The sequence below is a fragment of the Oncorhynchus keta genome, chromosome 21 (genome assembly GCF_023373465.1).
Source record: "Oncorhynchus keta strain PuntledgeMale-10-30-2019 chromosome 21, Oket_V2, whole genome shotgun sequence".
Taxonomy (NCBI): domain Eukaryota; kingdom Metazoa; phylum Chordata; class Actinopteri; order Salmoniformes; family Salmonidae; genus Oncorhynchus; species Oncorhynchus keta.
The window spans coordinates 2,266,891-2,289,873 of NC_068441.1; the positions used below are offsets into that span (position 1 = coordinate 2,266,891).

At 41.4% G+C, this 22,983-nt stretch overlaps 1 protein-coding gene across 3 annotated transcripts in view; it reads right to left on the reverse strand.

Moving 5' to 3' along the window:
* LOC118399923 (SRSF protein kinase 1) overlaps nt 1-22,983 on the reverse strand; it is a 48,972-nt gene that overhangs the window by 19,430 nt on the left and 6,559 nt on the right. For 2 of the 3 annotated variants that reach the window (XM_035796146.2, XM_035796145.2), the window contains exons 3-4: nt 5,050-5,171; nt 4,183-4,291 (exon numbers count right to left, since the gene is read on the reverse strand). In XM_035796146.2, the coding sequence (XP_035652039.1) occupies nt 4,183-4,291; nt 5,050-5,171 (231 nt within the window). Of the gene's footprint in view, nt 1-4,182; nt 4,292-5,049; nt 5,172-15,497; nt 15,737-22,983 lie in introns of those variants that run through there. The other variant, XM_035796147.2, reaches the window with a different exon arrangement.

The window sequence follows — 22,983 nt, forward strand, 5'->3', positions numbered from 1 at the left end:
TGTGGTAGGCTGACTACATGTTATGCGAGTGCAGCAAGGAGCCAAGGTAAGGTGCTAGCTAGCATTAAACGTGTCTTGTAAAAAACAATCAATCTTAACATAATCACGAGTTAACTACACATGGTTGATGATATTACTAGTTTATCTAGCTTGTCCTGCGTTGCATATAATCAATGCGGTGCCTGTTAATTCATCATTGAATCATAGCCTACTTCGCCAAACGGGTGATTTAACAAGCGCATTTGTGGTTGCACCAATGTGAACCTAACCATAAACTTCAACGCCTTTCTGAAAATCAATAAACAAGTATATATTTTTAAACCTGCACATTTAGTTAATAGTGTCTGCTAACATGAATTTCTTTTAACTAGTGAAATTGTGTCACTTCTCTTGCGTTCTGTGCAACAGAGTTAGAGTATAAGCAGCAGTTTGGGCAGCCTGGCTCGTTGCGAACTGTGAAAACTATTTCTTCCTAACAAAGACAGCCAACTTCGCCAAACGGGGGATGATTAAAAAAAGTGCATTTGTGAAAAAAGCACAATCGTTGCATGAATGTACCTAACCATAAACATCAATGCCTTTCTTAAAATCAATACACGTAAGTATATATTTTTAAACCTGCATATTTAGTTAAAATAAATTAATGTTAGCAGGCAATATTAAACTACGGAAATTGTGTCACTTCTCTTGCGTTAATTGCACGCACAGTCAGGGTATATGCAACAGTTTGGGCCGCCTGGCTCATTGCAAACTAATTTGCCAGAATGTTACGTAATTATGACATAACATTGAAGGTTGTGCAATGTAACAGGAATATTTAGACTTATGGATGCCATCCATTAGATAAAATACAGAATGGTTCCGTATTTCACTGAAAGAATAAACGTTTTATTTTCGAAATGATAGTTTCCGGATTTGACCATATTAATGACCCAAGGCTCGTATTTCTGTGTGTTATTATGTTATAATTAAGTCTATGATTTGATATTTGATAGAGCAGTCTGACTGAGTGGTGGTAGGCAGCAGCAGGCTCGTAAGCATTCATTCAAACAGCACTTTCGTGCGTTTGCCAGCAGCTCTTCGCAATGCATTGCGCTGTTTATGACTTCAAGCCTATCAACTCCCGAGATTAGGCTGGTGTAACGAATGTGAAATGGCTAGCTATTTAGAGGGGTGCGCGCTAATAGCGCTTCAAAAGTCACTCACTCTAAGACTTGGAGTAGTTGTTCCCCTTGCTCTGCAAGGGCCGCGGCTTTTGTGGAGAGATGGGTAACAATGCTTCGAGGGTGGCTGTTGTCGATGTGTTCCTCCTGGTTCGAGCCCAGGTAGGACAGGGGACAGGGACGGAAGCTATACTGTTACACTGGCAATACTAAAGTGCCTATAAGAACATCCAATAGTCAAAGGTATATGAAATACAAATGGTATAGGAGAGAAATAGTCCTATAATTCCAATAATAACCTCAACCTAAAACTTCTTACCTGGGAATATTGAAGATTCATGTTAAAAAGGAACTACCAGCCTTCATATGTTCTCATGTTCTGAGCAAGAAACTTAGAAGTTAGCTTTTTTACGTGGCACATATTTACTTTCTTCTCCAACACTTTGATTTTGCATTATTTAAACCAAATTTAACATGTTGCATTATATATTTGAGGCTAAATTGATTTGATTGATGTATTATATTAAGTTAAAATAAGCGTTCATTCAGTATTGTTGTAATTGTCATTATTATAAATACATAAAAAAAAATATATATATATATATATTGTATATATATAATACATCCATCAAATATATATATATATATTTTTTTCTTGTATAAAAAGGCAACATGGGTCTTTATCTTTTTCAAGTACATAAGCACTCATTTTATTTTAACAGGTCCATTCAGTCCATTAACTTTCAATGATGTACGATTTACCATCTTAGACATATTGTTCACTCAGGACATTAATGAAAATGTCAGGAATATGTCCCTGCTCTGGTGACAACAAATAGCTCGTTTACATGGACAGTGGGAGCTTACATCACTGGTGTCTCCTTAGCAAGTAATTCTCTGTCCACCATGGACGATTCTCATCGTTGCAGGTTGAAGCAGTGCAAAGGGGATATTCTTGGAGGTACGTTCTTTTTTCACCTGATAGAATTTCTTCCTACATTTGACCATCCTGGGACTCACTTCTGGAAAGAAGCCGTTGTGTAGGATCGCTGCCATCTCCTTGAAATGTTGGGCCGCGGTGCTGAAAACTCTCTCGTCCTGGTACACTATTCAGTTGAAGTCGGGAAGTTTAAAATCACTTTGGTTGGAGTCATTAAAACTAGTATTTCAACCACTCCACAAATTTCTTGTTAAACTATAGTTTTGGCAAGTCGGTTAAGGACATCTACTTTGCGCATGACAAATAATTTTTCCAACTATTGTTTACAGACAGATTATATCACTTAGAATTCACTGTATCACAATTCCAGTGGGTCAGAAGTTTACATACACTAAGTTGACTGTGCCTTTAAACAGCTTGGAAAATTCCAGAAAATTATCTCATGGCTTTTGAAGCTTCTGATTGACTCAAATTATGTCAAAAAGCCTATTGGAGGTATACCTGTGGATGTATTTCAAGGACTACCTTCAAACGCAGTGCCTGTTTGCTTGACATCATGGGAAAAATCTAAAGAAATCAGCCAAGACCTCAAAACAAATGGTAGACCTCCACAAGCCTGGTTCATTCTTGGGAGCAATTTCCAAACGCCTGAAGGTACCACGTTCATCGGTACAAACAATAGTACGCAAGTATAAACACCATGGGACCATGCAGCCGTCATAACACTCAGGAAGGAGAAGCGTTGTGTCTCCTAGAGATAAAGGTACTTTGGTGCGAAAAGTGCAAATCAATCCCAGAACAACAGCAAAGGACCTTGTGAAGATGCTGGAGGAAACGGGTACAAAATGATCTATATCTACCGTAAAACGAGTCCTATATCGACATAACTTGAAAGGCCGCTCAGCAAGGAAGAAGCCACTGCTCCAAAACCACCATAAAAAAGCCAGACTACGGTTTGCAACTGCACATGGGGACAAATATCGTGCTTTTTGGAGAAATGTCCTCTGGTCGGATGAAAAAAAATAGAACTGTTTGGCCATAATGACCATCGTTATGTTTGGAGGAAAAAGGGGGAGGCTTGCAAGCCGAAGAACACCATCCCAACCGTGAAGCATGGGGGTGGCAGCATCATGTTGTGGGGGTGCTTTGCTGCAGGAGGGACTGGTGCATTTCACAAAATAGATGGCATCATGCGGGAGGAAAATTGCGTGGATATAGTGAAGCAACATCTCAAGACATCAGTCAGGAAGTTAAAGTTTGGTCACAAATGAGTCTCCCAAATGGACAATGACCCCAAGCATACTTCCAAAGTTATGGCAAAAGAGCTTAACGACAACAAAGTCAAGGAATTTGAGTGGCCATCACAAAGCTCTGGCCTCAATCCTATAGAAAAGTTGTGGACAGAACTGAAAAAGCGTGTGCGAGCAAGGAGGCCTATAAACCTGACTCAGTTACACCAGCTCTGTCAGGAGGAATGGGACAAAATGTACTTACTGTGGGAAGCTTGTGGAAGGCTACCCGAAACATTTGACCGAAGTTAAACAATTTTAAGGCAATGCTACCAAATACTAATTGTATGCATGTAAACTTCTGACCCACTAGGAATCTGATGAAAGAAATAAAGGCTGAAATAAATCACTCTACTATTATTCTGACATTTCACCATCTTAAAATAAAGTGGTGATACTAAAAGACCTAAGACAGGGAATTTTTACGAGGATTAAATGTCAGGAATTGTGAAAAGCAGAGTAAGTGTATTTGGCTAAAGTGTACGTAAACTTCCAACTTCAACTGTATATACACAAAAGTATGGACACCTCTTCAAAAGACTAGATTCTGCTATTTCAGCCACGTATATAAAATCGAGCACACAGCTATGCAATCTCCATAGACAAACACTGACAGACAAACGTAGAATTGTTTGTGTGTTATTTGTTTAAGCAGACATCTATTGTTGTGACTTAGATGAAGCTCGGATCAAAATTCAAGCTCAATTAATGCAGAAATCCAGGTAATTCCAAGGTCCACTGTATGTTAGACAGATAGTATAGATACTGTACACCGTCAGTCAGCACTTACTGTATGTCCCAGGCCAGCCATACAGTGGAGAAATGTCCCCAGCCCAGCTTCCTGATCACATGGTATCTTCCATTGAACAGGTCTCCTATCTTCACATGGTGGTAACCTCCTGCAATAGTAACATATGGTAGTTGTTGTGTGTGACTGTGTATGGACGTATTTAACTTTAACCAGTCCCCACAGGAATAGTAAGCAAAAATTTCACCAACTCGGAACACTGACCTGTTCACTGGACGTGCTACATTGTCCCAGACCTGCTCTTTTCGACTCTCTCGCTTTCGCACCTGCTGTCTCTAACTGAATGATTGGCTATGAAAAGCCAACTGTCTTTTACTCTGGATGCGCTGACCTGTTGCACCCTCTACAACCACTGTGATTATTCTTATTTGACCCTGCTGGTCACCTACAAATGTTTGAACATCTTGTCCATGTACTGTTATAATCTCCAGCTGTCACAGCCAGAAGAGGACTGGCCACCTCTAGGAGCCTGGTTCCTCTCTACGTTTCTTCCTCAGTTCCTGCCTTTGTAGGGAGTTTTTCCTCACCACCATGCTGCTACATCTGCATTGCTTGCTGTTTGGGGTTTTAGGCTGGGTTTTTGTAAAGTAATTTATGACATTGGCTGATGTAAAAGGGGCTTCATAAATCAATTTGATTGATAGATTATTAGTCGCCAAGGGGTCAAATTCTACTTTTAGGGGGTTAAGGTTAGAATTAGGTTAGGTTATGGTTCGGTTTTTGGGTTAAGGTTAGGTTAAGAGTACAGGTTAGGGAAAAAATTGGATTTTGAATGGGACTGAATTGTGTTTCCCCCCCAAGCGCTGTACAAGAGTGTGTGTGTGTGTGTGTGTACACAGTGTATCATACCTCTACAGTAGTCGTTGGGATCCTCCTGCTCCTCGTCATCAGAGCCCAGTATCTCCTCCTCCTGGTCTGGGATAGGAGAGTCATTCTGCTTGGACGCACCTCCCCGCGGTGCAGGGTCTGGTCTGGAGAGAGAGAGAGAGAGGGTAGGGTTATTGTAAATGAGCCTTTTCCGTTAACTTGGGATCGAGGCGTATAGATGCTGGATCTACACAACCGATGTCATGGGACGTGGTTTCATCTTGACATTCTACATTTAAGGTCGGAAAACGTGACATACTTTAATATATATGTCCCTTTGGTGCTCCCTGAAGCTGGGAGGTCAGGCCTCTAAATAGTACCCCATCGACAGCTGTGATGCCTTTGTACATTCAATCAAATCGGCCTAAATGGCAATAGGCCAAAGTGATGGAGGAATCTGTGCCTGCATCCCAAATGGCACCCATGGCACCCATTTATAGTAAACATCTTCTGGCCAGGGCTCATATACAGTAACAGTCTAAAGTTTGGACACACCTACACATTCAAGGGTTTTTCTTAAATGTTTTGCTATTTTCTACATGGATTCACACATGGATTCATGAAGTAACCAAAAAAGTGTTAAACAAATCAAAATATTTTATATTTGAGATTCTTCAAAGCCACCCTTTGCCTTGATGACAGCTTTGCATAATTTATTTTCTTCTTAAGAATGCGTTTGAGCCAATCAGTTGTGTTGTGACAAGGTAGGGGTGGTATACAGAGGACAGGCCTATTTGGTAAAATACCAAGTCCATATTATGGCAAGAACCGCTCAAATAAGCAAAGAGAAACAACAGTCCATCATTACTTTAAGACATGAAGGTCAGTCAATTTCAAGAACTTTGAAAGTTTCTTCAAGTGCAGTTGCAAAAACCATCAAGTGCTATGATGAAACTGGCTCTCATGAGGACCGCCACAGGAAAGGAAGACCCAGAGTTACCTCTGCTGCAGAAGATAAGTTCATTAGTTACCAGCCTCAGAAATTGCAGCCCAAATAAATGTCTCACAGTTCAAGTAACAGACATCAACATCAACTGTTCAGAGGAGACTGAGTGAATCAGGCCTTTGTGGTCGAATTGCTGCAAAGAAATCACTGCTAAAGGACACTAATAATAAGAAGAGACTTGCTTCGGCCAAGAAACACGAGCAATGGACATTAGACAGGTGAAAATCTGTCCTTTGGTCTGATGAGTCCATATTTGAGATTTTTGGTTCCAGACGCTGTGTCTTTGTGAGACGCAGAGTAGATGAACGGATGATCTCCACATGTGTGGTTCCCACCATGAAGCATGGAGGTGGTGGTGTGCTAGTGCTTCGCTGGTGACACTGTCTGTAATTTATTTACAATTCAAGACACACTTAACCAGCATGGTTACCACAGTATTCTGCAGCGACACGCCACCTATTGAGTTTGAGCTTATTGGGACTATCATTTGTTTTTCAACAGGACATTGACCCAACACACCTCCAGGCTGTGTAAGGGCTATTTGACCAGGAAGGAGAGTGCTGCATCAGATGACCTGGCCTCCACAATCACCCAACCTCAACCCAATTGAAACGGTTTGGGATGAGTTGGACCGCAGAGTAAAGGAAAAGCATCCAACAAGTGCTCAGCATATATAGGATCTCCTTCAAGACCGTTGGAAAAGCCTTCCAGGTGAATATGGTTGAGAGAATGCAAGAGTGTGCAAAGCTGTCATCAAGGCAAAGAGTCGCTAGTTTGAAGAATCTAAAATATATTTCATCGTTTAACACTTTTTTGGTTACAACACTATTACTACACTACTAGAAAATTGTAAAAAAATAAAAAATAAATAAAACTTTAATGAGTAGGTGTGTCCAAACTTTTGACTTTCTATGTTTGGTGTTGTTGATGTTTGATGCTGTAAACTTGGGGAATTGCTCTCAGATGATCACGTCCTGTCATGATAACTTGGTTGGTACAGGCGAGCACTTCAGCAGTGGAGCTCAAATGATTGCTCTCGGTCTCATGGAAATAGTTGGTTTTTAGCTGTATATAGTCAACTAACTAGTTGTTTTGTCTTGTTCCTACCGAGTTAATTCATATGTTAACGACCCAAGCAAAAACAGTTGTGTGTAGCGGTAAATTTGGGCTGCGCTCAAGAAGCGTCAACTTCAGCTGTCACTTTCACTAGCTAGCCGTACAGACAAGACAAGTTTTAATGTCACATGCACAAGTACAGTGAAATGCCTTTCTTGCAAACTCAAAACCCAACAATGAAATAATCAATAACAATATATTACAAAAAACAAAGGAGAAATAAGAATAAGGAAAATTAAATGCATAATAAAGTAAGTAAGCATACTCTATGTGGTGGTCATAGCGGGCATTCTTGTACTTATTCCTGTCTTCAGCCGTAGCACGAGGGCTGTCTACGATAGCTCTGTGTGTGGGAGCCCTGCTCTTCAGTTTAGCGCCAACCTCTGTGTTCATCCAGAGCTTTTGATTGGGGAAACAGTGAACCCACACCGTGGGTACCACATCGCCGATGCATTTTCTAATGAAGCCGGTGACGGAGGTGGTTAGCTCGTCAATGTCATCGGCGGAGTCTCTAAACATATTCTAATCAGCGCTAGCAAAGCAGTCCTGTAATTTCTCAACATAGAAAATTGCGGGTACTTCCTGTTTCAAATTAGGGTAGGCATTTGACCGTCAGGTATTGCATGACAGAATAATAGAATTAGCACACCAGTTGGTGTAGATGAAGAGGCAACCCCCCCCCCTAATTTCCCTCACTCCATTGTACTCTCCACCCATCTAGTTGGATAGCCGTGGGGGGTATCTTGTCCGAGAGCCATGTTTCTGAAAAGCAAAGAATATTGCAGTCGGTAGCAAATCCTGGATCGGAGGTCATTCATCGTATTATCAAGTGACTGTACATTAGCCAGTAGAATGGAGGGAAGAGGTGGCCAGTTTTCCCTTCGCATTAATCTCATTATCCCCATCGCTTGCCTCTGTAACGCTGGCATTTCCGCTTGGGCAGCCCAAACATTTGGTCAGAATTAGAGCCCAGGGGAGATGAGTCAAAGTAGAAACTGCCGATCTGATATTCAAAAGTAACAATAACAGATATATTGTGAAAATAGAGTTAAAATAAACAAAATAGCAATGTTGGGTCGGAGCTTGCAAAACTGTGGCCATCCAGTATGGCGTCATCTTGGACTTCTAACCACTGAAATCAAGGCTAGAGTAATTAGTGTTTATCTGTTTGGCATAAATTAGGGTTTGTCATGTTTGCTATGTGCAGAAATGCATAGGCTATACATTGCCTCGTTTTCACATTATTTTACAGCCTAGCTGTGTAAGGTAGATGCCCGTGCAGTGGAGCTCATAGTCACCATGGTTCTACACCTGCATTGCTTGCTGTTTGGGGTTGATAAGAGCGTCTGCTAAATGACTTAAATGTAATGTAATGTTAGGCTGGGTTTCTGTACAGCACTTTGAGATATCAGCTGATGTAAGAAGGGCTTTATAAATAAATTTGATGAGTTGGATATTTGTTTACATAGCCAGCTAACAAGTTGCTTGTTTTGTCATGTTTCGACCGATGCAATTCATGTGGAAACTGTCCCAGCTTCGTAACTAATCAGCTAACATTGGCAAACTCTGTAGTTCTTTTGTCAGGCAAGAAAGCAAGAATTCATTGGTGAGGGAGCGGGGTTTCGGAGTTGTTTTTAAAAGTGCTAGGAACTTATATTGTAATGGAATATCTTGTAATGGAATACAACAAAATAGGCGGGGTTGATCATCTTGAACAACCGAGGTGCTATTACAATTTTGTATGCAATGGGCACCTCTTGAAGGCAAAAAAAGTTGTGGCTTGTTTTAAATCGCATTGCCTATAGTAGGAAGGAAAGACGGCGCACGCAGTTTCGACAGATTATTGTTGAGTTGGGATTGTCAGTGAAAAGGAACTTTTTCCACATTTGATAACTTTACAGCCTTACTCTAAAATTGATCAATCCATACACAATATCACAATGACAAAGCAAAAACAGGTTATCATCCATTTTGGTCAAATGTTGAAAAAAATATACAACTGAAATATCATTAACATAAGTCTTCAGAACCTTTACCCTTTACTCAGTCCTTTTTTGAAGCACTACTTTACTCAGTCCTTTGCTGAAGCACTACTTTACTCAGTCCTTTGCTGAAGCACTACTTTACTCAGTCCTTTGCTGAAGCACTACTTTACTCAGTCCTTGGTTGAAGCACTTTACTCAGTCCTTTGTTGAAGCACTTTACTCAGTCCTTTGTTGAAGCACTTTACTCAGTCCTTTGTTGAAGCACTTTACTCAGTCCTTTGTTGAAGCACTTTACTCAGTCCTTTGTTGAAGCACTTTACTCAGTCCTTTGTTGAAGCACTTTACTCAGTCCTTTGTTGAAGCACTTTACTCAGTCCTTTGTTGAAGCACTTTACTCAGTCCTTTGTTGAAGCACTTTACTCAGTCCTTTGTTGAAGCACTTTACTCAGTCCTTTGTTGAAGTCCTTTGTTTGGCAGCGACTAAAGCCTAGACTCTTCTTAGGTATGACGCTATAAGCTTGGCACACCTGTATTTGGGGAGATTCTCCCATTCTTCTCTGCAGATCCTCTCTAGCTCTGTCAGGTTGGATAGGGAGCAACGCTGCACAGCAGACTTGACGCTTGGCATTCAGGCCAAAGAGTTCAATCTTGCAGAGAATCTTGTTTCTCATGGTCTTGAGTCCTTTAAGTGCCTTTTATCAAACTCCAAGCGGGCTGTCGTGTGCCTTTTACTGGAGAGTGGCTTCTGTCTGGCCACTCTAGCATAAAGGTCTGATTGGTGGAGTGCTACAGAGATGGGAGAACCTTCCGGAAGGACAACCATCTCAACAGAAGAACTCTGGAGCTCTGTCAAAGTGACCATCGAGTTCTTGGTCACCTCCCTGACCAATGCCCTTCCCCCTTGATTGCGCAGTTTGGCTGGGCCGCCAGCTCTAGGAAGAGTCTTGGTGGTTCCAAACTTATTCCATTTAAGAATGATGGAGGCCACTGTGTTCTTGGGGACCTTCAATGCTGCAGACATTCTTTGGTACACTTCCCCAGATCTGTGCCTCGAATCCTCTCTTGGAGCTCTATGGACAATTCCTTCAAGCTCATGGCTTGGTTTTTGCTCTGATGTGGACCTTACATAGACAGCTGTGTGCTTTTCCAAATCATGTCCAAATCAATTGAATTTACCACAGGTGGACTCAAAGTTGGATGATCAATGGGAACAAGATACACCTTAACTCAATTCTGAATACTGAATACTGAATACTTCAAACCTGTTGAGTGTAGGGGACAGTATTTTGATGTTTGGATGAAAAACGTACCCAAATGAAACTGCCTATTTCTCAGGCCCAGAATCTAGAATATGCATATAATTGTCAGATTAGGATAGAAAACACTAAAGTTTCTGAAACTGTCAAAATATTGTCTGAGTATATCAGAACTGTGAAAACCTGTTCCTTTGCCTGCCTTTGCTCCATTTAAAGGGATATCAACCAGATTCCATTTCCTATGGCTTCCCCATGGTCTGAACAGTCTTTAGACATATTTTTCAAAATAAAAGCCTGAAACTGAGAAAGAAAGATCACATCGCGTCATTGTATGGCTGGGTGCCAGCAGCGTTTTGCATGCGCAACAGTTTGGAGCAGACAATTTTCTCTCGCCCTCCTATTGAAGAAGCTCCGGTTGAAATATTATCGATGATATATTGTAAAAACAACCTGAGGATTGATTATAAAAAACGTTTGACATGTTTCTACGAACTTTACGGATACTATTTGGAATTTGTCTGCCTGGTCGAGACCGCTCGATCCTGTGGATTTCTGAACATAACGCGTCAACCAAATGGAGGTTTCAACTTTATGGAACCAAAGGAACATTTATTGTGTAACTGGGAGTCTCGTGAGTGCAAACATCCAAAGATCATCAAAGGTAAGCAATTAATTTTATTGCTTTTCTGACCAATCTACTTGCCTGCTAGCTGTTTGTAATGTTTTGTCTACTGAGAGAGATGTCCTTACATAAACTCTTGGTATGCTTTCGCCGAAAAACTTTTTTGAAATCTGACACGCCAGGTGGATTAACAACAAGCTAAACTGTGTTTTGCTATATTGCACTTGTGATTTCATGAAAATTAAATATTTTTAGTAATTTCATTTGAATTTGTTGATGAAAATGATCCCACTAAAGGGATGGGTGCGTCAAGAAGTTAAGGGCTTGTAAGCAAGCATTTTGTTGGCGCATGTAACAAATAAAATGCAATTTGATTTATTTGAGTTTAAACCCATTTTCTCTGTCATTATGGAGTATTGTGTGTAGATCGATGTGGGGAAAAATGTATTGAATCCCATTTTAGAATAAGGCTGTAACGTAACAAATGATGAAAAAGTCAATTGGTCTGAATACTTTCCGAATGCACTGTACCTAGACGTATCGAATCATCTTGGAAGGGAACGAACCCTAATGATTTCCCCACTGCACATGCAAACCTGCCCAGAAGAATATAGCATGACTCTGACCTGATTGTGCCACCAGCTGAATTTACTATATATGGTTACAAGTTCAATACGATTTGGCTTGACTGAATAGTTAAATGTGAGAAGTTCTCTGGTTAGAGTCTGTAGACTGGGCAAAAATCGTGGAGTGTACTTCCGGCTTCAGACGCATGGGACCTCAGCCCATAGAACTATAATTCATTCTATATCTAAGCCACAGCGGGTGTGCAAGTTCTCCAGTCAGCTTGAGAGGCTGATGTTCACCATGGGGTAATCAGTGGGTGAAAACAGAGCAGCACATCCCATTTTTTGTGTGACTAAGACACTGTCTGGTGTTTTTCTGTTCAACACTGGAAGTCTACTGAGGAAAGCTTAGTGAGGAAAATTAGTATTGACTTGCTCTCTCCCCATTTCCTTCTTCACACACACACACACACACACACACACACACACACACACACACACACACACACACACACACACACAGAGAGACCTCAAACCCACCAACTAACCAACTCCTGTCAGCTGACAAACTCAATGTCAGCTGACTGGGATCAAGTATAGCAACACTATTCTGAACCACCAGGGACAACTACAAATTCACCCGTCCTTGATAACCATCTCATAGCGTTTTGAAGAGGTGAAGTGAAGATGATACAAGGAATCAAGGAAAGATTAATAGAGAAAGAGCCATGTTCCTCATCCACGACAGCTGTAGGCTACAGGGATCCATCATCCTACACAACAAAACACACACCAGGAATAAAAACAAGCAACATTCTCAAATAGTCACTGTCAATTAAAATCCACCTTACAAGGTTTGCATTTATTTAGCCACCACCTCATTTAAACCAAATGTCGCCGCAGTCACTTCCCTGTCTCACCGTCTGACATTCTCCCAACGGAGAGCTTTATATCCACGGCAAATCATTTCAAAGATGCACATCTCCTCCTACTAACGTTATAGCATTGTTGCGTTAGGCATTTTGAAAATGAAAATGTTCTGATGATGATCCGTTCCTTTTAGTGGTAGTTGTGTGATAACTACACAGATTTTTTTTTAAAGAAGATAAAAAAAAATTGGTTCGGGATCGTCTCAACGTTAACGATCCCCATGTCGTTTAAAAGTTCACAACCCTAGTTGGGAGAGAGGGGTGGAGAATGAGATGGAGCGAGAGAGGGTGCCAGACAATTATGAAAGGGAAGGACGTGTAGACGATGTCACCAACATTATCCCGTCTCCATTGATGAGCAACCGTCACAGCTGCTGTTGCATTCATTCCTGACACACATGCACCACACTCAACACACTCGCGAAAACACACACGTCTCGACATTAATGTTTGTCCTCTTGTCCGAGACAAGTTTAAAAAAGAATATATAAAAATCAGACAAGAATATAGATTTAAGCTGTCTGAATGGACAAGAAATATATATATAAAATGTATTCACAATATCAATGACTTCGATCAGAAGAGGCCAACATGAGCACAATATTAAAATCTATTTTTCGTGTACATAAATAAAAATGTCAAATTATAGGTGATATGCATATTGGCTACAGCTTCATGTCCAAACCGATGCTGACATGAGGCAGGAACCAGAAAATGTAGCCAGACTTTAACCCATTACAGTCAAAGCCGGGGGAGGGGTTTCTACTGTGCGATATGGAATTGTTTTAAGAAGGTCATACCAAGGATCCTTTAGCTATTTGATATGGAATTTTAAAGTCCTCTTGAAGTATCAAATACATTTTTTAAATATATATAATATGTATTTGGCCTTACTGCTTTTAGCCCATACAAACACATTGAATAACAGATTCACTACATGGTACAACAGATAGTTGTCATCCCTGTCCCCCCCCCAAAAATGAACTTTGTTCTGAAGTGTCTGTCCTATATCTGAGAGATAAGAAAGATACAGGAAACTTACCCTATATGACCAAAAGTATGTGGACAGCTGTTCGTCAAACATTCCAAAATCATGGGCATTAATACGGAGTAGGTCCCCCCTTTGCTGCTATAACAGCTTCCACTCTTTTGGGAAGGCCTTCCACTAGATGTTGGAACATTGGAAGCAAGTCCCTACAGCATTCAACCACAAGAGCATTAGTGAAGTCGGGCACTGGTGTTGGGCGATTAGGCCTGGCTCGCCGTCAGCGTTTCAATGAATCTCAAAGGTGTTCGATGGGGTTGAGGTCAGGGCTCTGTGCAGGCCAGTCAAGTTCTACCACACCGATCTCGAAAAACCATTTCTGTATGGACCTCACTTTGTGCACAGGGGCATTGTCATGCTGAAACAGGAAAGGGCCTTCCCCAAACAGTTGCACAAAGTTAAAAACACATGATAATCTAGAACATCATTGTATGCTTTAGCATTAAGATTTCCCTTCACAGGAATTAAGGGGCCTACCCCAAAACGGTAGTGGTGTAGAAGGTGTTTCCACTGCTCCAGAGATCAAGGGCGGCGAGCTTTACACCACTCCGGCCGATGCTTGTCATAGTGCATGGTGATCTTAGGCTTGTGTGGGCCGGCTTGGTCAAGGAAACCCATGAACAGTTCTTGTGCTGACGTTGCGTCCAGAGGCAGTGTGAGTGTTGCAGAGGACAGATGATTTTTACGCCCGACACTGTATGGCCATTCTACTGCCAATGTTTGCCTATGGAGATTGCATGGCGGTGTGTTCGACTTTATACACCGGTCAGCAACGGTGTTGTTGAAATAGCCAAATCCACTAATTTGAAGGGTTGTCCACACACACAAAAGAATTTAACCCCTTATTTGTGTCACTAAACAGTCTCCATATATACTTCCTAGAGCAAAACAGACTTTTTTTTATTTTTTTACCTTTATTTATATTACCTTCAGTTAAGAACATATTCTTATTTTCAATGACGGCCTGGGAACAGTGGGTTAACTGCCTGTTCAGGGGCAGAACGACAGATTTGTACCTTGTCAGCTCGGGGGTTTGAACTCGCAACCATCCAACCAACCATTACTAGTCCAACGCTCTGACCACTAGGCTACGCTGCCATCCCATAAATGTGTTAGTGAGAATCGCTTTTCCATAGAGGGGTCAAAAATGTTTGTAGGGCAAATCATTCGGACGCTAGACGATTTTGGTCTTATGGTCTGACAAACACTGCTCTAACTCCTTACCTTTCGCCACAGATGCGGAAGTGTAATATTTTTAATGGGGATTGCTTTATTATGCCAATTCTATTCATTTGTCTTTATAAAAGTACTTGGTTGTATGCAAAGAAGCTAATAGGCAGAGGGTAGCCTACATTTTCTCAGATTTTCTAGGGTAAAAAAAATAGTAATGCATTATATTTTGTAAAGTGGTTCCTTGCGTCATACAATGGTGTAAAATAGTGTTAAATAGTGTTAGACCATTTTAGATTTCTTTGACGAGTAAATAAAATCTGTCCTACCTGTCCAAAGGACACATGGGTAAAAAAGTTAATGTCACGCCCTGACACACACGCAAACACACACTTCCTTTCTCTATTAACCCTCTTCTCCTTCGGTCACTACTTCGCTAATCTAACCCTAATCTGACCAGGGTCAAACATCAGAAAAGACTCACAGACCTCCCTGACCACTGTTGAATTCTCAGTTAGGCTATAGCACCAGACAGACAGGTAGAAAGACCAGTGTTTTCGGTCAGCCTTCTCCCTAAAATCACTCAAGTGTCTTTTCTGCTTCCTCAATCCTCAAGACCACTGCAGAGGACAAAGTCCAGCTGTTACAGCGCTCTCTCTCTCACACACACACACACACACACACACACACACACACACACACACACACACACACACACACACCAGGGGTACTTCAAGGACATGCAAGTGCAGAGATCCTGACACACACACGCACCTCCTCTCCCCCTGCTCTTACCTGCAGGATGCTCGGATGCCCATGGAGGGAGGTGTAGAGAGGATGGGTGCAGGCAGGACCGGAGATCCTCACTCCATACACCACAATACGACAGGATGAGGAGATGAGTGAAGAGGGGATGGGATCAGCGTGGAGATGAACAGAGTCCAGAAAACAGAGGGGAAAAGTACAAAGCGAGGAAGAGAGCGGGAGAGGAAGAGAGCAGTGCAGAGAAGGAGAGGAGGATAAGAATGAAGAGGAGAAATCTGTGAGCCCCAGTCTCGCTGCAGGCTCAGGCAAAGGAGCTAGACACTGCTGTTACTGCCCCCCCTCCTCTCTCCCCCGCTCATTCCCTCTCGCTGACCGAGAACTCTCCTTGGTTGTCGTCAGCGCCTGGCCCAACCTCCTCCCCTCTCTGCTCAGCTATGATTGGCTGACTCAGCCCAGCACTGCATTGCAGGTGATGAATGCTTACACCTCCTCCACCTCAGACCAAAACAACCTCCCCCTCTCATTTAGTCTTTCTTCTCGTTCTCTCCCGATGCTTCCTTCTCTCATTATCATTACAACGCACCGCAATCTGCATCTGTACCATCTCTCACCCTATTCACACTCTTTGTGTTCACTACTGTTAGCAATGCTGCACAGCGTGGTCGTCTGTCTCTGTGTCCATGTGCCTGTGCATCTCCCTCTCTTTATGTAAAGTGGCTGAGAGTTTATTCATAAATTACTCAGCCCATTAATCTACATTACAGTGTTCCTCTCAATGTTTCCCCACTTATTACTGTTACTATGGAGCCAGGGGTACATCTGCACAGACGGAACACTGTATTGTCACCTCAAAACATGTACAGCATAGTCTCCAAGAATCTAGGCTAAACAAAGATGATATTTGACCGTAATACATTTGCTTTTATTTTACTCAGATGGCTGTTAGCAATGACTTGAGCAACAGACAGAGTAATGTAAATCCATATTCAACTGGCCACGGTCTTTACACCCCATAGTATTTTTGAAGTATTGTGGTGGCAGCATAATGTTATGTGTACGTACGCCTGTCACCGGAAGGGACTGGGGAGTTTGTCACGCCGTAGTCTTTGGAAAAGCTAACCCTGGGATTCAGCGGAACAATAACACAAATTAGTAATGCCAAAGACACATCAGAATGACTGTCCAAGAGGTGTTGTGTTCCTGAATTGTCCAGTCTCAGTACTAACTTAAATCTGCTTGAAAATCAGACACGGTTTGAATACTGCTGTCCATCCATGATTCCCAACCAAATCTACTGAGCTTGAGCAATTTTGCTAAAAACAAGGGATATGTTGCCCTAAGAGTTGTGCAAGGTTGGTAGAACCTTAAAATTATTCACAGCTGTAATGGCTGTCCTTTAGAGAAACTTAAATAGGCGAGGCCTATGTGTTGCAGTATGCCTTTGTAGAATAACCCAAAACATATCCTTGCCTATCTAGGCCTTTTTTTAAATAATGTTTCATGGAAATATTTTCATGAATATTTCCCTATGCAAGATTTTCACCAATATTTCTTTGTGTAATGCATCTTTTACAAATGTTTATGCACGGTTTATCAAACGTTGGTGCTTGCCTTTACTGCAGATTTTTACTAATCAAATCTACAAATAAAATTGATCAAATGTAATACGCTTTTTTTTGTAAGAGAAATGAAATACAAAATATATCCTTTTTATATTTTTTTACAAATATTTATTTGTGGGCGGTCTAATTATTTTATTATGAAAAGGCTGGAAATGGTATATAATCTCCCCTCAGAGTCAAATCAGACACAGTTTACAATGTGTGTAGTTCGCAATGGAAAGCCGAACCAAACTAATGGGCGGACTGACAGCATTGCAAATGCTGTAGAGTTTAGATGAGCTGGAATCTGATTGCATTTTTAGCTTGATATCGACGTTGCTGATGAAGGGTCTTCATGTGATTGACATTGACTTCAAGCCCAACACTCAATACCTTTCCATATGTGGTGAAAGAATAAACCAGGCCAGCGGATGAGTGACTCGGACTGGTTTTGAGACTCGTGGAGTTTTACATGGCCAAAGGCAGTAATGTGACCATGGACAACTTCTTCACATAAATGTCACCGTTCCGTGCTCTGGAACGGTGAACAAACAGAGATGGAAGCTGCAGCATTCTGCACAAAAGATACAAGTGGAGCTACACTCCACATTAGTGATAGAGAGCGCTAAAGCAACACTCATGGTGGACAGATGTCAAATAAGTGTTTGCATCCTCAGCACCTCATGCATCCCACTGTTGCCATCGGCTGTGACCAAAAAAAGAAACCGGAGACGGTGACAGACCACAATGTGCGGACTGTGGACCCGAAGCATAAAGAATCGATTGATTCATGCGTAAAGGAATGGCTATAACACACTGTCAAATACAATCAACAAATTACTCATGGATATAAAGTGCATTCACACCCTTTAACTTCTTCCACATTTGTTTTTTTTGTGTGTGTGAATTTTACACCTTTTTCTCCCCAATTTTGTGGTATCCAATTGTTTTAGTAGCTACTATATTGTCTTATCGCTACAACTCCCGTACGGGCTCGGGATAGACGAAGGTTGAAAGTTATGCGTCCTCCGTAACACAACCCAACCGGCCAAGCCCTCACTAACCCGGGCGACGCTAGGCCAATTGCCCCACGGACCTCCCAGTCACGGCCAGTTACGACAGAGCCTGGGCGCGAACCCAGAGTCTCTGATGGCTGCAGTACAGTGCCCTTAACCACTGCGCCACCCCCTTTCCACATTTTGTTGTGCTACAGCCTGAATTTAAAATTGATTAAATTGAGATTGTGTCACTGACCTACACACATTACCCCTTAACGTCAAAGTGGATGTATACAAATTAATAAAAAATGCAAAAATAAGTCAAACTTTTTCTTATGGCAAGCCTAAATAAGTTCTGAAGTTGATAAAGTCTGCTTTACAGTCATAATAAAATGCATGGACTCACTGTATGCAACTGTTTAGCACAATTTTTGAATAACTACACCATCTCTGTACCCCACACATACAATGATCTGTAAGGTCCCTCAGTCGACCAGTGAATTTCAAGCAGAGAGTTCTTCCAGTGGTTCGCAAAGAAGGGCACCTATTGGTAGATTTTTCTTAAGTAACCGTTGACTGTCCCTTTGAGCATGGTGCAGTTATTAATTACACTTTGGATGGTGTATCACAAAGCCCAGTCACTACAAAGATACAGGCGCCCTTCCTAACTCAGTTGCCGGAGAGGAAAGAAACCGCTCAGGGATTTAAAACAGTTAAGGAGTTTAATGGCTGTGATAGGAGATGACTGATGATGGATCAACATTGTACTTACTCCACAATACTAACATAAATGAAAGAAATCCTGTACAGAATAAACATATTCCAAAATGTGCATCCTGTTTGCAACAAGGCACTAAAGTATAATGCAAACTTTTGTCATGAATACAAAGTGTTAAATCCAACACATCACAGAGTACCACTCTTATATTTTGAAGCATGGTGGTGGCTACATCATGTTATGGGTATTCTTGTTATCGGCATGGACTCTTTTTTTTTTTTATATAAACAGAACAGAGCTAAGCACAGGCAAAATCCTAGAGCAAAACTTGGTTCAGTCTGCTTTCCAACAGATACTGGGTGGATGTGTTAGCTTAGCTACCTGACTGCCATTCCAAGTTAAACCACCAGAAATATGCTAACATTCCACCAACCTTGCACACAATGCAACAATTTGTCAAGTCAACAAACGTGACGCCTAGATGTTTTTGTGTGTCTACATGTAAGTCAGAATGTCTTTAGTCTTTAATGATCAGTAAAAACTCTGTATTGAGAAGTCATGATAAAAACCACACATACACACACTGCCCCTGGAAGCAATGTCACCACAATAGCTGTTCATCGGGAGCTTCATGAAATGGGTTTACATGGCTGAGTAGCTGCACACAAGCCTAAGATCACCATGGGCAATGCCAAGTGTCAGCTGGAGTGGTGTGAATCACACTTCACCATCTGGCAGTACAAAGGACAAATATTGGTTTGTTGGATGCTAGGAGAACGCTACCTGCCCCAGTGCCAACTGTAAAGTTTGGTGGAGGAGGAATAATGGTCTGGGCCTGTTTTTCATGCTCCCTTAGTTCCACTGAAGGGAAATCTTAATGTTACAGCGCACACTGATATTCTAGATGATTCTTTGCCTCCACCTTTGTGGCAACAGTTTGGGGAAGGCCCTTTCCTGTTTCAGCATGACAATGCCCTCATGCACAAACCAAGGTCCATATAGAAATGGTTTGTCGAGATTGGTGTGGAAGAACTTGACTGGCCTGCACAGAGCCCTGACCTCAACCCACCGAACACCTTTGGGATGAACTGGAACGCCGACTGCGAGCCAGGCCTAATCACCCAACATCAGTGCCCGACCTCACAAACGCTCAAGGCTGAATGGAAGCAAGTCCCCGCAGCAATGTTACAATAACTAGTGGAAACCCTTCACAGAAGAGTGGAGGCTGTTATAGCAGCAAAGGGGGGACCAACTACATATTAATGCCCATGATTTTGGAATGAGATGTTCGACAAGCAGGTGTCCACATACACTACATGACAAAAAGTATCTCTACCAGTATGCCTTATTTACATTGAAGAACCACTAAAATAGTTATTTAGGCAGCAGCTCTAGATGAGAGGATGACATGGAATGAAATGATAGTAATCAAACAAAATGTAATATGCACAACTTAAATATTTTATTTAAGTTAAGTAATGTGAATAAATTATTGTTAATAAGTGATAAGCAGTAATGGGCAGTCACTACCATCATGGGACTTGTATTAATTGTTTTATTCTGTGTTACAGCATTCAACCCACATAATAATGCATCGTGCATTTAAAGATGCACTATGCAGAAATAGCTCTGCCATTTCCTGATTGCTAAAATTCAAGTATTTCAGTTTGCTACAAAACCAGCAACTATAGTGTAGAGAATCATTGTTCCTCTGTGAAATATATTTCTGATCTACATGACCAAAAGTATTTCCACACTATGAAGTTGGAATAAGTGTGAAATTATGAAAATGATAATGCCATTTTAGTGTAAGAGTTCTTTGAAAAGACAGCTTGAAATAACAGCCTGCTTTGATGGGATGGAGTTGTAGCCTGCCTGGTGACATCACCAGGCGGTAAATTAGTTAATACACCAATAATAGAGTTCCAAACCTTTCTGCCAATAACAGCAAGTTTTCAGATTTCCCCTCCCCACTCAGACAACTCCCACAGTCCCAGCAAACTTCTTGCTTGAGAAATGACTTTATGCTAAGAAGCCATGTGTTTCTTTTCGACAACTTAAAATTGAACACAATCACAGTATGGTACTTACTTGTAAAAACATTCTACATTGGACCTTTAACTTCAGGCAGGAAAAACACCAGAATGTGTCTTGCCAGCTAGACTAAGAGTTGGCCTTTTCTTAATTTCCTACGTCTGCCTCGTCAGCTAGTCAGTCAGGGAGAGTGTCAATCAGTGAGGCAGTCGGTACAAAACAGTTCATTTACAACAGTAGTTCTGTAACCTATCTGCACACACACACACACACACATACAGTCTGCAGTGCTCCTTCCCCAGCCCCTACCGCCCCTTCTCCTCATGTCCTAACTAACTCAGTCTCGCTGCTGGGGGGCTCTCTGCAGTCCAACACACACATACTCACAGCAGAAAGAAATGGGTTACATAAAGAGCAGGAGCAACGGCTACGCAGGCAGAGTGAGATCAAGGATGAAAATGTAGCAGAGAGTTATTGTGCCTTAGAAAAACACTACAGTAACATACAGTCCATTGCCCTGGATAATACAACTGGAAGTGACTGGCCTTCCCTTTCTAAATCTGTGGAACAATGGTTAGGATTGGCAGGAAAGGAATAAACTAGATCAGGGGTTCCCAACCTAGGGGTCGCGGCCCCCATAGTGGGTGCCAACATTTTGAGGACCTTGACTTGAGAGGTTAAAAACAAATATAATCACACACACACACACACACACACACAAATATTACATTTTTGGCCAATACCGATATCCATTATTTTCCTTGCAACAAAAAAACCCTGATACAGATATGAAAACATTTTTTGTGGCCTTTTAAGCATTCCAGTACAGTTAAATAGTTAACACACACACATGGACGCAGTGGTCCAAGGCACTACATATCACTACAGTCCCTGGTTCGAATCCAGGCTGTATCACATCCGGCCGTGATTGGGAGTCCTATAGGGCGGCACACAATTGGACCAGAGTAGTCCAGGTTTGGCCGTCATTGTAAATAAGAATTTGTTCTGAACCGACTTGCCAGGTTAAATAAAAGGTTACACACAAACACCAAAAGGTAATTTTGTTGGCATTTACGTGTCCCCATTACCAGTAAAACATAATCAAAACCTATTTCTTTCACTTAATTGCTGTGCTGTTTCGTTGTTCATTTGTTCAGTTGTTTCATTCTCAACCAGGATTTCTATGGAACGTCGTTTGCGGCTTTGCGTGTCAAAAAAGATACACGTCAAATCACACCATTTGACGTGTCAAATAAGCTTGTTGACCAATCAGGACCTGAAATGACTGCACGTCACGTAATAATGTAATGCGATCATAAATATTTTACGTAGTTATTACACAATCACTCCTATTTCATATAATAGAAAATCACATTGTAGGATTTTTTATGAATTTATTTGCAAATTATGGTGGAAAATATGTATTTGGTCAATAACAAAAGTTTATCTCAATACTTTGTTATATACCTTTTGTTGGCAGTGGCAGAGGTCAAACGTTTGTGGGCCGCAGTGCAAAATGTCAAGTCAAAAAATACCGTGCTGCTTCATGGTAAAAACAATGAATTTATACAGAAAAAAAAAATCTAAAATTAAAGTTTTCAACATTCACACCTCTAGAGCTAAAGTACGATGGCGAGAGCTTACCCATGATGCTACACAACGATTTAAGTCAATAAGTCAATGTTTTATTCAAAGTATGATATATTTGGGCTTGTAGTGACAAATCCAACCTGCCCACGTAAATGCTTTGTCTTTTCCTATGAGATGACGTGGAAATTATTTTTTGCCTGTTTAGGTTCTTGCCTAGGTTTTATTTCAACCTTACCACCCACCAGCATGGCATTGTTTATTAAATTAAACTCCTTCAAAGTTGTTCCTCTTCGAGTCATGACTGAGCCAAACGGCTTTTTGCCATAACCATGGAGCAAATTAAAAAAGGGGTGCAAATTTATGCTTTATCCCCCCCCCTTTTCTTTGCAGAAAATTAACAATCTGTTGTAGTTTATACATTTTCTATATCAATTTTATAACTGGTATAATTGTATCGTATGACTGTAACAGTATAGCTTCTGTCCCTCTCCTCGCCCCTACCTGGGCTCGAACTAGGGACCCTCTGCACACATCGACAACAGCCACCCTCGAAGCATCGTTACCCATCACAAAAG